The sequence below is a fragment of the Biomphalaria glabrata genome, chromosome 2 (genome assembly GCF_947242115.1).
Source record: "Biomphalaria glabrata chromosome 2, xgBioGlab47.1, whole genome shotgun sequence".
Classification (NCBI taxonomy): Eukaryota; Metazoa; Mollusca; class Gastropoda; family Planorbidae; genus Biomphalaria; species Biomphalaria glabrata.
Genome location: NC_074712.1, coordinates 17,312,924 through 17,326,161, shown reverse-complemented (window position 1 = coordinate 17,326,161; position 13,238 = coordinate 17,312,924). Strand labels below are relative to the sequence as shown.

General features: G+C 36.3%; 1 protein-coding gene across 7 annotated transcripts in view; it reads right to left on the bottom strand.

Moving 5' to 3' along the window:
- Positions 1 to 13,238, bottom strand: part of LOC106056272 (BAI1-associated protein 3-like) — a 328,613-nt gene that overhangs the window by 13,949 nt on the left and 301,426 nt on the right. For all 7 annotated transcript variants that reach the window (XM_056019443.1, XM_056019441.1, XM_056019444.1 and 4 more), the window contains 6 exons: positions 8,259 to 8,333; positions 7,825 to 7,926; positions 6,366 to 6,602; positions 4,832 to 4,900; positions 4,105 to 4,251; positions 3,521 to 3,634 (listed from right to left, as the gene is read on the bottom strand). In XM_056019443.1, coding sequence (XP_055875418.1) covers positions 3,521 to 3,634; positions 4,105 to 4,251; positions 4,832 to 4,900; positions 6,366 to 6,602; positions 7,825 to 7,926; positions 8,259 to 8,333 — 744 coding nt within the window. The remainder of the gene's footprint in view (positions 1 to 3,520; positions 3,635 to 4,104; positions 4,252 to 4,831; positions 4,901 to 6,365; positions 6,603 to 7,824; positions 7,927 to 8,258; positions 8,334 to 13,238) is intronic.

The window sequence follows — 13,238 nt, the reverse complement described above, 5'->3', positions numbered from 1 at the left end:
ATTTGATTGACAAATAGTGTCAACGGGTGTCTTTTTTTTCAACATTTATGGATTAAAAATTTATCACAAAGACTAAACCTAGATCTAGGTCTATCAGTACGTTGACTTTGTTGACATTTTAAAAATATTTTTTCCCACAGAGATAAAAGTTTTTTTTAAAGTTAGTTTTACATTTTAAACTTTGTTGCCACGAATAAAACTGCATGATATACAGCGAATTCCAGGTATCTTGTTACCTTTACTAATAATAGATCTAAATGGCGAGTATTTTATGGCTACACTAATTAACCTTGAAGCAAAATTTACAGAATCGAGTATAACAGATCCAAAAGTTATTCTTAATAATGCAAGAATAGTCCATTATTCGGGTTTGGCGTCTATAATTTCAGAATTAAACTTCACACTCGAGTTATTACCCCTCTATTCATCTTTCAAATCCAATGGAAACTCTATTTTTATTTCCATCTAATCCTTTTGCTTTCGCACAAAACATAAACAACAAACAATAACGTAATATCATATAATATTAGCACATCCTTCCTTTTGAAGTTATTATCACACCCTTCCTTTTAAAGTTCTTAAGAGTGATATCTACCATTTGGGGGCCCTATGCAAAACTGATCGCGCGGGGCCTAGTCTGGGTAGGGATAAGCATAATGTCAAAAGTTTTTTTTTTAATTAGAAAATAGGCCTACTTTCGTCTTTGCAATACATTTTTATCAAATGAAAGCTCGAAATGCCACTTTTTATTTATTGGCACCCCAAAATGTCCATTTCGTCTATTCTTAAGGAGATTTGAATAAATTAAAAAAAAGTTTAGGACTTTATCGTATATTTTGCCTTTTCATGAGATTTCCTGGAGGCCCTGGAAAATCAGGAGGTCACGAAAACCCTGTTATTTTATATACGTTATAATGGTTTAATTTAATAATGTACACTTAGAATTAGCGCGTGTCCTATGAAAGCGCGGGGTCCACTGCGACCGCATAGGCTGCAGAGGCCTAAGGCCGGCCTTGTCTAGTAGGAACTTTAACAATTTGTCCACTTCTGGTTGTCTTGATTGGCACAACAAGTTCTCTAGACGTTGGTCTATAACTGTCTGTTTCGTTTGTTCCAACAGTTTGCAGTTCATTGTCTCCATCGGTATCATAGTACCTAGAGATGTCTTCATCGAAACTCTTATTCAAAAAGCGTTGATTTCTTCTGTATGTTTTTCCGTTTTGTCTTTATGATATAAGATCTGGGTGCTGAATGTTTTTTATGACAACTGCTTTCTGCCATGTTTGACCTAGACGAACTCTCCGACAGAATAATCTTTAGGTAGTCTTGCTTTTGCATTGTATTTCACTTTGCTTTTCATCTGTCGTTCGTTGAGTAATGTCTCTGCATTTTCAGCTACCGATGGTTTCAATAGTTTGGGATCAGTTCGAATGATTCCTTGAGTCTTCTACTCGTCAGAAGTTGTGATTGTGAATACGGCAGTTCACTTATCGGAGTATTTCTATACTCGAGCATAACGAGATATGGATCTTTCCCACTTTTGTATGCTCTGAATCCTTTTGCTTGCGCACAAAACGTAAACAACCAACAATGACGTAGTACCATATAATATTAGGACAGAATCTTCTTCATGCAGTGGAAAATTAAGAATTTTTTGCCTATCTTGAATTCTGGTCAAAGCTCTTGCTCCCAATTAATATAGTTCGGAAGAAACTACAAAAGTCTGGACTGCATATATGGAAAGCTGCTAAAGAAATTAGTACCCTTTCATGCTTTCTGCAAAATGATGAGAAACTGACAAAAACCCAATCCATCAAAAAAGCAAAAGAAGGTAGTGAATACTATGGATTCCCTGTAATCCCTGTGGGAAGCGTGGTCGAGAGGCTAAGTTGAACTTGGCTTGTCTTGGCTACCTAGAAGGGGACTCGAGGTTCGACACCCGACTCGGGCAGAGTTGCGTTTACTGAGCGCCTAAAGGCAGAACGGAAAACCAACTCCTAGATTGGACCAAAGCGCTCTGAGCATGCTATAAGCATGAAAGTAACGCTATATAAAAGCTATAGAAGAAAGAAAAGACTTGATGGGAAGTTGAGTTCTAATGTAGGACTGTCAATAGAACTGCAATTCAAACGTGTTGCGACAGAAGTGCTGGACAGATTTCATATGGAGATGAAGGGCAGATTCCAAAGGCTGGAAAGAAAATGGATACCTTTGGGTTTCTTCTTGAACCAAGACACCTGTTAGATGAAGACCCGCTTATGACAAACTGTGCTACTTTTCCTGTTTGTATGATGTCATTGATGCACGAACACTTTTCATCAACAAACCAGTAATACAATCACCAATAGACATATTGAGGAAACAGGCTTCATATGGTAATTACGTGTGCTCAAACTTTGCAACCTCCTCCGAATACCGCTAACTCAGGCCACTTCCATTACGTCATGTGAGAGATCATTCTCAAAGCTCAAGTTCATCAAAAGCTATCTCAGGAGCACAATGACACAAGAAAGGCTTATCATGGCTATAATGTCAGTGAAGTCACAAATACTAGAAAGTATCGATGTAGTTGATGTTATAGATGTCTTTGCTGCACAGAATGCACGACGTGAAGCGATATCAATTGAGATTTGTCACTTGTGCATTATTTAACTAATAAACAAAGCTTTTATTCATTAAAATAGTCTTGATTACTTTTTGTTAAGTTTACTGATATACTGAACCAATTTGATTTGGGGCTTATATATTTTTGCGTACATTATTCCATGTCATATGTCGAATGTCAAAATGCAAGGGGCCCCCAAAGAGGTCAATCCCCCCGGGCCCCCAAATCCCTAGTTACGCCCCTGGGTAAGACACAATCATACTTTGTTTACAATGTATCTAAAGTATTATTGTAACATTTGATATGAATTTGTTATTTATATTTAGTATTAATTTTACGGACAAATCATGGAATCAAGCATTACCCATTGGGCTGTTGGAAGAAGAAAAAATTACACCCAGAGCAGGGGAGATCAGCCTTTTGTTTGTAACGTCCCAATTTTATTTCCAATTTTAATTCAGATGCGACAGGAAGACTTCTATCCCCATTTAGTATTAGACATACACGTTTTGTTTACTCTAATATTTCTATATAAAGAAGAAATGATTTTAAATTCCTATGACTTGTTTTTTTTTTAACATCATTTTTCCATTTCCAGCACTAATTTTTTTTAAATTTAAATTTTCGATATTGTTGTCCTCTAAAAACATGAGACAAAGCATATACATATCATGTAAACAGTGAAGGAATATTATGTTTCAATTTCTTTAATGTCAAATTTAATCTATTTTCATATATTTTGTATCTTGTCATCTTCCTTGAAGATGTGAAATTTAAATTTTATGTCCAGCAGTTTTCTAACAAAATGACTAGCATCAAATTGGCAGCCTAGTACAAAATGAAAAGTAGCCAGAGACAATTTGTGTTTTGTTCCCCCCCCCCCCCCCCCAAAAAAAAAAGCCAGAAAGTACCAACCTGAAAGGACTCAATTAAAATGGCCTCCATCTCCAATCCGTTCCCATTAGCATAGAAAAAATCTACAAGAAGTGTTAAGGCCTGGAACATCCGCTGATAGAAGACAGGAGGTCTCTGGAGAATAGAATACAAACACCTGCACTGGACTTGTTCAGTGTCTTAATTTATTTAGAACAATAGAAAAACAATTATGAATAACGCAGTTTCATTTTAAATGCATAAAAATATTTACATGATAATAAAGTCAAACATAAGTAGTTAAGTGAGTTTCTTTTCAGACCTTGTTATCTATCAGGACAGATGATGTAAAGCTCATCTATTTTTATGGTCGATGGTTAGCTAGGGTGTCATGTAGCCAGCACAATGACCACCCACATATACTTTCTTCCAGCTAGTGCCATGTACCAATACACTCAAAGGATTAAGAGGTTTCCTACATATGCCAAAGTATAAAATCCCACTCTTCACCAGGTTTTGAAATCGAGGCACAAGAGGATACACAATATTTTTTGAAGTATTTTTTTGTTCTTTGAGAATTGTCTGAGACAAGGTCTCTAATCAATTGTGATGAACTGACCACTGACCATTTCTTCTGTGTCCAGCACTTCCCTGAACTCCTCCAAGACTTCAATCCAGATGGAAGACAGAATCCTCTCAAAATTTGTTTTCAGGAGATTGCTGTTGAGAGTTAGGAGATTGCTGTCCAAATACTCCAGTAAGTCTTCCACAGCCTGGGCAACAGAAGGAGGGCAAAATATCAAAAATACTTTAAAAAACAACAACAACCAAAAAACCTATCTCTCAATACTGTAAGATTTATTATCCTTTTTTGATATAAAATATAACCACTACTATTTCATTAAAGAATTGGTCAATTTTGTATTGATTCCTGTTTTGATAGGGACAATAAATATTTGTGCAAAGTTTCAACTTGACCCTAGAATGTGGGAGTAGGAGAAATAACGTTTGCAAATGTGTACCAGACAGAGTTACTCTGTCGGTGGCTATAAGCTTTGAAAAGAGAACGACATTACAGATATATTACTGTCATCAATCTCTTGTTTGGAAGTGCACGCCCTATTCAGCAAGCTTGTTTTCAAATTGACCAGAAATACTTATTATCATAAAATGAGAAAAAAAAAAGTACATGTTTATTTCGTTTAGCTTTTAAATCTTAGATCAACGGTCATACATTCAGAGAATAGCGTGAGACATTAGACGAATGTTCAGCTACGAAGGTCCTAACTGGATACTTTATCAGGAGGGCAAAAGGTTACTTGTCCTATCAAAAGTTTATAAATAGATACCCACCTCCTCAGCGGGCAAAGACTCAGGTGCCCAATTAAGATGGAAAACATCTTTCTTAATATCTGGCCTCATCTGTAAACAGAGAGACAGGCAGAATGAAAATACAATATTTGATATAATTCTGGAAACAGACCTAATTATTTAGAAAAAATATTTCCAGTAAATTTATTTTTGGGCTTTTGTTAAAGTTCTCTCCCTTTACATCCACTTTTTCTGGCCAATCCAGTGCTTGGGTCTCTGCACGCTATTTGGTTGTTGCTTTTTTTCAGAACCAAATTGCGATTGCGTGGGCCCTTAAAGAATAGCTCAGCTCTACACAGGACTCTTGTTTTTTCTACTTTAGAAGGAACAAAGAAGTTTCAAATATATGTTGCACTTTGAACTTTTTAATTCTGTAAATATGGTGGTGTTAAGGGCAGCTTGAGAAGGGGACATTATACCTAGATTACACTTAAACCTAGATTTAATTATCCTTCACCTACATTACATTACATTAAACATCGACTTAAATTAGAATGTGAATATACGTATTACAAATGAATTGCCATTATATCAAATTAAAATTAAACATAATTAAATTTTGATCCAATAAAACCTAGATCCAATAAATCCTAGATCAAATAAAACCTAGAAAAATTCAATTGATGACCACGAAATAGATCTAACAAACATCGAGCAGCCCATAGTGTCCAAATAAATTATTTCTTATATTGCTTTGTAACAGATAATAGAAGCTATACAATCAGCATAATAATTATGATAATATTCTATTTTAAAAGCATCAGATCAAGTATAGGAGTTATATTGAAAGTTAAAACATCATTTCAAGAATTAAAAAGGAAAAAGAACAAAAAACTTTTTGAAAAAAAGCTTATATTAAGTGTAATTGTATTTATCAATTAGTTTGGATAAATCATGTAATTAAATTTGTCATAGACTAGACTAACAATAATAAATTTGTGCGATTACAAATATATTTACCAATTGCATTTGTGTAGCGCAATTTCATGCTTTTAGCTTTCTCAATGCGCTGTGATCCTCTCACTATCTGGACCAGTTGGAAAAAGGGTTGTGCATAGAGATAGAAGGTGGTATTTTGGGTGATCGCTTTTTAAATGCATTTGAATAAAATGTGAGCGATCAGAATATCAACTAGTGGGCTAAAGCCTGCTCAAGCCAACATATTAACCCCTATACCAAGGAAGTGCTTATAAAAATAGAAGCTTCTATAATTATCTATAGTTAGTTACACATTTTTTCTCTCTATAAGGTATAAAGGGGACGGATTCAACTTATACCACATTATTAGTCAATCACATTTTTTTTCCTTGTTCGAGATACAAAACAAAATAATTGATTACCAATAGTTAATTAACTAATTGGTTAACTTTTAAAAAAATTGATTCTTGTTTTGTCTTGCTTTGTTTCTGCTTGATACCAGATGAATGTGGGAGAAATAATGTGTACAAACTTTGACCAGAGTCAGTTAATATAAGCTTTATAAAAAAAATGTCAAGTACAGGATGTGAACTCTGACCTTGTCAGCCACGCGGTCCACGACCTGCAGGATCTTCCTGATCATGTCCTCGTCTGCCTGCTTGATGATGCCCTGGAGGGACGCCTTGCCCAGCAGGCCAGTGGTTGCCTCTTTAGGAGGGTGAGGGTCGTCTCTAGCCAGCTCCAGAGCCTGTTGAATCTCACTGAAGTCTAAGAGCGTAGGCAAGGGCTTGAGGGACCGCCTGACTTGTTCAATGTTGTTGATTGTGATACACAGCTGTCAAGAAAGATTGAACTCAATCTATAGCAATCCCACAATTCTTGAGTGTTGATTTAGATTTAAAAAACAATAACAAGCAATAAAAAAAAAAAAAGAATAAACTTATCTAAGATAAAGAACCGCTAATTACTGCCATTTACTAAAAATTACAGGGTTTAACTCCCTTAATACTATATAAACAAAATTAATTAATTAATACTAAATAATTAACTAATTGGTGAATTTTTGAATTTTTCGTGTATTGTTTGTCTTCGACAATGCAAAATTTCAGATTTATCTGAGAATGGGAAAAACAGGACATCACAAAAACAAAACAAAACATTACAACAACAACAAAAAACAAGGTTACAAAGACAGTTTGTGTGGAAACACAAACTCAAAATCGGCCCCCGAAGTGGTCCACCCAGGCGGGTAAAAAGGCAGGTTTCAGTATTTTCAGAAAGAATAGAGTAAAATTCTATCAAAAGCAAATGACAGAGAAGAATGGAGAAAGAAGATTGACAGATCTTGTGTGGTGTCCCAGCGGTCCAGCAGACCAAGGGATAGGTGAAAGTGAATGTGAAGTTAGATCTGAACCTGGCCTAGCTGATGTCTTATGTGTATCTAATTGATCTAATTGTTTTGTAAAGGATCAACCTTTTATTCAAAGCCTCAAGAGAAAAAAATTTCCTTAAAAAAAAATCCATCAGTTTAGTGTGCCATGGAAATGTGGCAGTCCTGCAGTTCACGCAATTATATGAGAAACTACTTATTAATTGTTGTTTTAAATTATGTTCCACTTATATGTATAGTGAATAGATTGTTTCTCTTTAAAAAAAAGTAAACATTCTTTGTAAATGTAGTAGTTAGTATGACAGAACTTCCATAACTTGGCAATACAATTGTAAACAATCTAAAACCATTTGCATAAATGTGTTTAGAAAATGATAAACAGGCATCTGCCTTACTAAAAGACATCCAGTGTTTGTTACTATTAATAGTTGTAACAATGGTGTATTTTTATGAAAAAACTGCTTGCATAATGGATTTTAAAAATTATATTTATGCTCTCAGAAAAGAAAAAAGTAGCCGTTGCATCAGAACTTTGAATGGTCTAAGATATGATGTTGGATTTTCACTATATTTTCTAGTTTACGAGATCTAAACGGGACAGACGGGTGGACGGATATTCCACACAGTAAAATTTAAGTAGACTGGATGTAAATTATCTTAAGCTCACCTCCTCCGTGACGTCAAACTGTCCCTCGTCATCGTAGTAGCCCATGTCCGTGAGTTTAGTGTGGACTAGGTCAGCATATAGCTTGGCGCCATTACAGATGTCCTAGAAAGAGAATCAATGAGGGGTAAGCTATACAATTGTATATATCTCATCGACATCAAACAATGAGATTTGTTACAACTACAAACTTAACTGATAATTACACAAAAGCCACACACATTCACACACACACATGCCGCACACATAGGTGCAACACACACACACACACACACACAGGTACCACACACATGATGAGACATGCAGCACACACACACACAGGTACCACACACATGATGAGACATGCAGCACACACACACACACACACACAGGTACCACACACATGATGAGACATGCAGCACACACACACACACAGGTACCACACGTGATCACGTTACCTCTGTTAACTTGTACACAAAAGGATAGGCTCCAACACGATCAGGCCAAGCGAGCTGCTTCCAAAACTCCGTGATCTGAAATAGGATGAGAAAAGAGACGATTTAAATATCGCCCCGCTCTATATGAAGACATAAAAGTTATTATGCCATACAGCCTACAAACTCGTCGTCGGACCCTGCGGCCCAGTCGTGCACACATAGCATATTAACCTCAATCGTAAATAGCATTCACTGTAGCCATTGATGTAAATTTCATACAACTATTGATTAACACCAACTGTCTCTTAAAACAAAACCAGGTTTGAAAATTGTGGACATCAATCGTTACATCTACAAACACATCAAGGCAGTAGGCCTAAATTTTAGCTAGATTTCTAATTCATTTTGTTCTCACAACATTGAAACATTATAATTAGATATATATTTATAATAAGTCTCAGACACAAAACATGATTTCCAGAAGCGTAAGACGTATTGCTGCATGTTTCACACGGTCAAAGAAGTAGAGAGATAGTTGACTGATTCTTGTCTGTCGTAGGCTTAGCTTACTCTTTATGCGGTAAACGTTTGTGTGTGTGTGCAGAAGAACATGCAAGAGAAATACTAATTGGTTCTCCGGAACTACTGGGTTAGGGTTAGCGTTAACAAAGTGGTTCACACGACCAACATTATGGAGTGATTGTTCCTTACTTGTAACTTTGATTTCAAATTGCTAAGTTGACCTGACTAAATATTTTACAAGATTCACTTCAAGGGAGACAAACATTATTTTGCGTAATTGTTTGTGAGGAAGGTTTGCTGTTTATCTCTAGCTCAATTATTAAGTAATGACTTCAATTCTTAAGAAATTAGAATCATAGTCTTGTATCCTCAGTGGGCAACGAGGATCTATCAAGGCCCCTATGGTATCCTCAGAGATTAAAGCAGGTCACTGTTTCCTCCTCAGTGGCATCACAGATCTATACGATATTGTATTTATTATAATCAGAAAGGCGAATTTCAAGAACGAATATGTAAGACTTTACATTACATCGAATCCAAGACATGTCTTTAGTTTTATAATCAAGAAAAGTCTCCAAAGGTTGAATTTGGCCATACATTGTTCTCTTTGAAACCCACAGAGATCACAGAGATCTGTAACAAAAATTGCTAAATGACAAATATAGAGCGAACGCGTAGCAAAATATTAAACTTCATCAACGATGAGGTGCTATAGACAGTCTCAATGAAATGGAGGATTGTATTTATTGTTGCTTACAAAAGTTGTATAAACTTTTATAATTCACAACAAACACGTAAAGCAGAGTTATTTTTCACCAAAAAGTTTGTAATTTGTAGAAATCATTTATTGAGCCCATAACTTAACACCTACTCAGTAGATGTGCCTTTTGGCGCAGTGGTAGTCTTTAGCTCAGCCGTTTGGGCGAGAACAACATTTTGGCGCTAAATTTATCAGACACATTGCATGTTGTTATAACTGATCTGAACGCGAGTAAGGGTAGCCGTGTGTGTGAGTTGCTGACATGTGACACAAGCTAGCGTGTAGCGAGCGGTCAACCGTTTCGAGGGACGGACCTTAAAAAAAAGGTGTTGGTCTGACCACTCCGCGAGAATATACCTCGTCTAGAAAGCAGTGGCGACAAGCCCGTGGCGTTTGTCATTTTCGAGAATGCCTTCGAGGACTTTATTTAAAGACAAAGATTGTCAGTCAAGACAGTTCAGTTACTACAGTACAGCAAGACAATCTTGTAAAGTGAGTCCACAGCGAAGTCTGTCTGGTACAATTGAGTCCAGAACGAGTTCAATCTGAGGATTTCGTACTTAGAAACGAACAATTAAAAAATGATTTCGTTTCGTCAACTTGCATCTATTCCAATATTTGCAATGGATTCATAACTCACGAAGTGCAGTGTGTATATACCAATGGACAATCGAAATGACTAAACAATTAACTCTTTCTCTCCGTTATTATTTTTCCAGTTTTAAAGGAATTCTTCATTTTGCTCATTACTGTTTCACTCCCCTGTTATGATTAACCTTCAATAGTTTTATCGTTTGTTATCAGAAAATGTTTTATTTGGTCTAGAGTTAAAGGGAAATGCATGCTCTTTTTATATAACACAATGTCAAGTTTATAAAATAAAACATTTATTTAATTTAGTGAGGTTAAATTAACGATGGTATCGTCGATTAGGAGACAAAGAGTTAAGGTCGCTGTTCAGTCGTCAACACTTTTCTAGTCTCAAGAGTTTCTTTAATTGTTTTAAAATTGACCTGATGTTTTATTTGCCAGTTCAACTTTTACCGAAGTCAATCACAGGAATCCACTAGGAAAACGTGACCAACAATGTGATCTTCTTGTCTTCCCCTTTGTGACCGAGTCTAGTGTTCTAAATACTTATGGCGCTATCCAACGTTACAGATTGTCTAGTGTTCTCATCATTTATCTAGTAACCTTTCTCGTGAACCCATGAAGAGTTGAGCGTATAATGACTTTAAGATTTTAGTTGATTAAGATTGTGAGCATGAGCCCTATAAGTCTGTTTAGGGGATACATTTTTCCTCTTCGGGACAACCAATCTTCAGTCGACACCAGTAGATCTCAGATACAGACTGGCAAGACAAAGAAATATTACATGTCAGAGTATGTTGTATCAGAAACGCACAAATTTAAGCGTCCACTATTTACATTTAACGTAGCTGAACGTAGCAACAGTGTCGATTGGTCCGACTATAGAAATAATAATCACCATTAAGTGCATTTCTTAAATTTTGTTCTAAAAAAGGTTTATACATATTTACATAAATTAGAAATATCAAATTGTACCAATATAGAGTATAGAATTTAGATCTAGTTGTAATGGATAACTATTAAGGGATTAACCAGGAATAAAATAGTTTAAACTTTTCAATTTCCAAGAGATGTTAGCATGTCAAACTTTTGCAGCCTCCTGGTAACTTTGTGGTATGCGAATAGTTAAACGCGTAAACAAAACAATGACTATTTATCAATCACTTTTATTACATTCACACACAAGGACACCCATACACACGGTCATACACTGACACACATAGACACACAGACATCCATACTCAAAAACAACCACACACACATACACATGCAGACTAGTGGGCACACGGTTAAACCCACACTCATCATTACATGGCCACACACACACACACATAATCTGAACCTTTTTTTGTTTGCACTCTTGAATTAAAATCTTGTTGTGTCATTCAAACAGACCCCATCCACAAAAATCTTCTTCAAGCTTCTTTATTGTCGCTTTGCATCACTATCTTGAAGCACAATGGACCTCATTCACCAATCGTAAACAAACAACATTTAGCCACGTGGTTCTCTATCTCTTCTATATAATTTACGATCTAATGTTTAATTCATGATGGTTGTCACGTGACAGTTTTTTCCCCGTTGTTTTATCAATAGGATCACGTGACTAAATGTTGTTTGTTTACGATTGGTGAATGAGGTCCATTACCAACCACACCGAGGTGCACAACCACAAATGAATGCCAAGAAAACTGTCCGGAGTTTCCGTTAGAGTTCATTCCCGCTTCCTGTCACACTTAGGAAAGATAAAGAAACCATAATCTTCAAATACAACAACACAATCTAATAAAATAACATGGAAGGCACAAAGATAAAGAAACCATAATCTTCAAATACAACAACACAATCTGATAAAATAACATGGAAGGCACAAAGATAAAGAAACCATAATCTTCAAATACAACAACACAATCTAATAAAATAACATGGAAGACACAAAGATAAAGACGCATTCCTTGTTCCATATGCTAGGACAAATTTGTACAAATGCTTCTTCTTCCCTAGTGCTATTAGAGCATGAGTTGCCTGAATCAGCCAGGAAAACCAATGATTTGGTAGAGTTTAAGTCATTGATTACCATGGGCGTAGCCAGGATTTTTTTTCGGGGAGGGTTTTGGAGGGGGGGATTCCCCCCCCCCCGACCCCCCCCCCCGCGGGCGAAAAAAATTATATATATATATATATATATATATATATATATATGTGTGTGTGTACATAATTAATCTTTATTACATTCTGACCCTTTCGGAAGACGTTTATTGTTTATTGTTGACTCCCCGCCCTTGCTAGCAAGGGGGTCTGGGGGAGTTCGTAGTGCTCCCCCAGCGCGGGGCGAAGCCCCGCCGCCGAGCACTATTTCTGGTATTGAAAGCCAACAAAATGCATATTCTGAGGTATCTACAGTGCATTATCTTGCTATTAAAAAGTTTTATGTCAAAAAACCTAATGTGCTATTCTTACTGACTTAGACCCTCTCGCGCCGTTCGGCGCATTTTCCGGCAAGCTGTTTCCGCAACTCTTATTTTGCGTTATTCATTTTGTGTGAGAACATGTCCCGCAAAACCTCATGCGACGCTCTGTCACAACCTTACTAAGGATTCGACTCCCAGTTCGGCATATGATTTCTTTGATTTAGACCCGATCTCTATGACTGACTCCTAAAATCTGTCTTAACCATCTTTGTTGAGACACATTTAATGATTTTCAATTTCGGCAGAAGACTATTCACACTTTATTAATGGAGCCCAAGCCACTGGTAGAAATTTGTAACCTTTCTTGACTACGCTCTTGGAATTACATGCCTGTATTTCGCTTTAGATTTTATATCGAAAAGGAAAGTTTTTTCGTCAAATCATCTGTTGAGGGGTTTTGAACTAAGAAATCTCTGGAATTTTTTTGTTTTGTTTTTAATTCAAAACCCCATTTAGCTACGATCTTAGAATTTGGTGACTGTAGTTTGCTTTAAAATAATATTGAAGAGAGAGGTTTTCAACTCTAAACGCTCTGTAAGGGAATTTTAAACTCAAAACCATCTGGAGGGGTTTTAAACTTTAAAGAAAAAGCCATCTGGAGGAGGGGGATTTAAACTCAAAACCCCTTTGGCTACGCTCATAGATTTTATAGTGTGT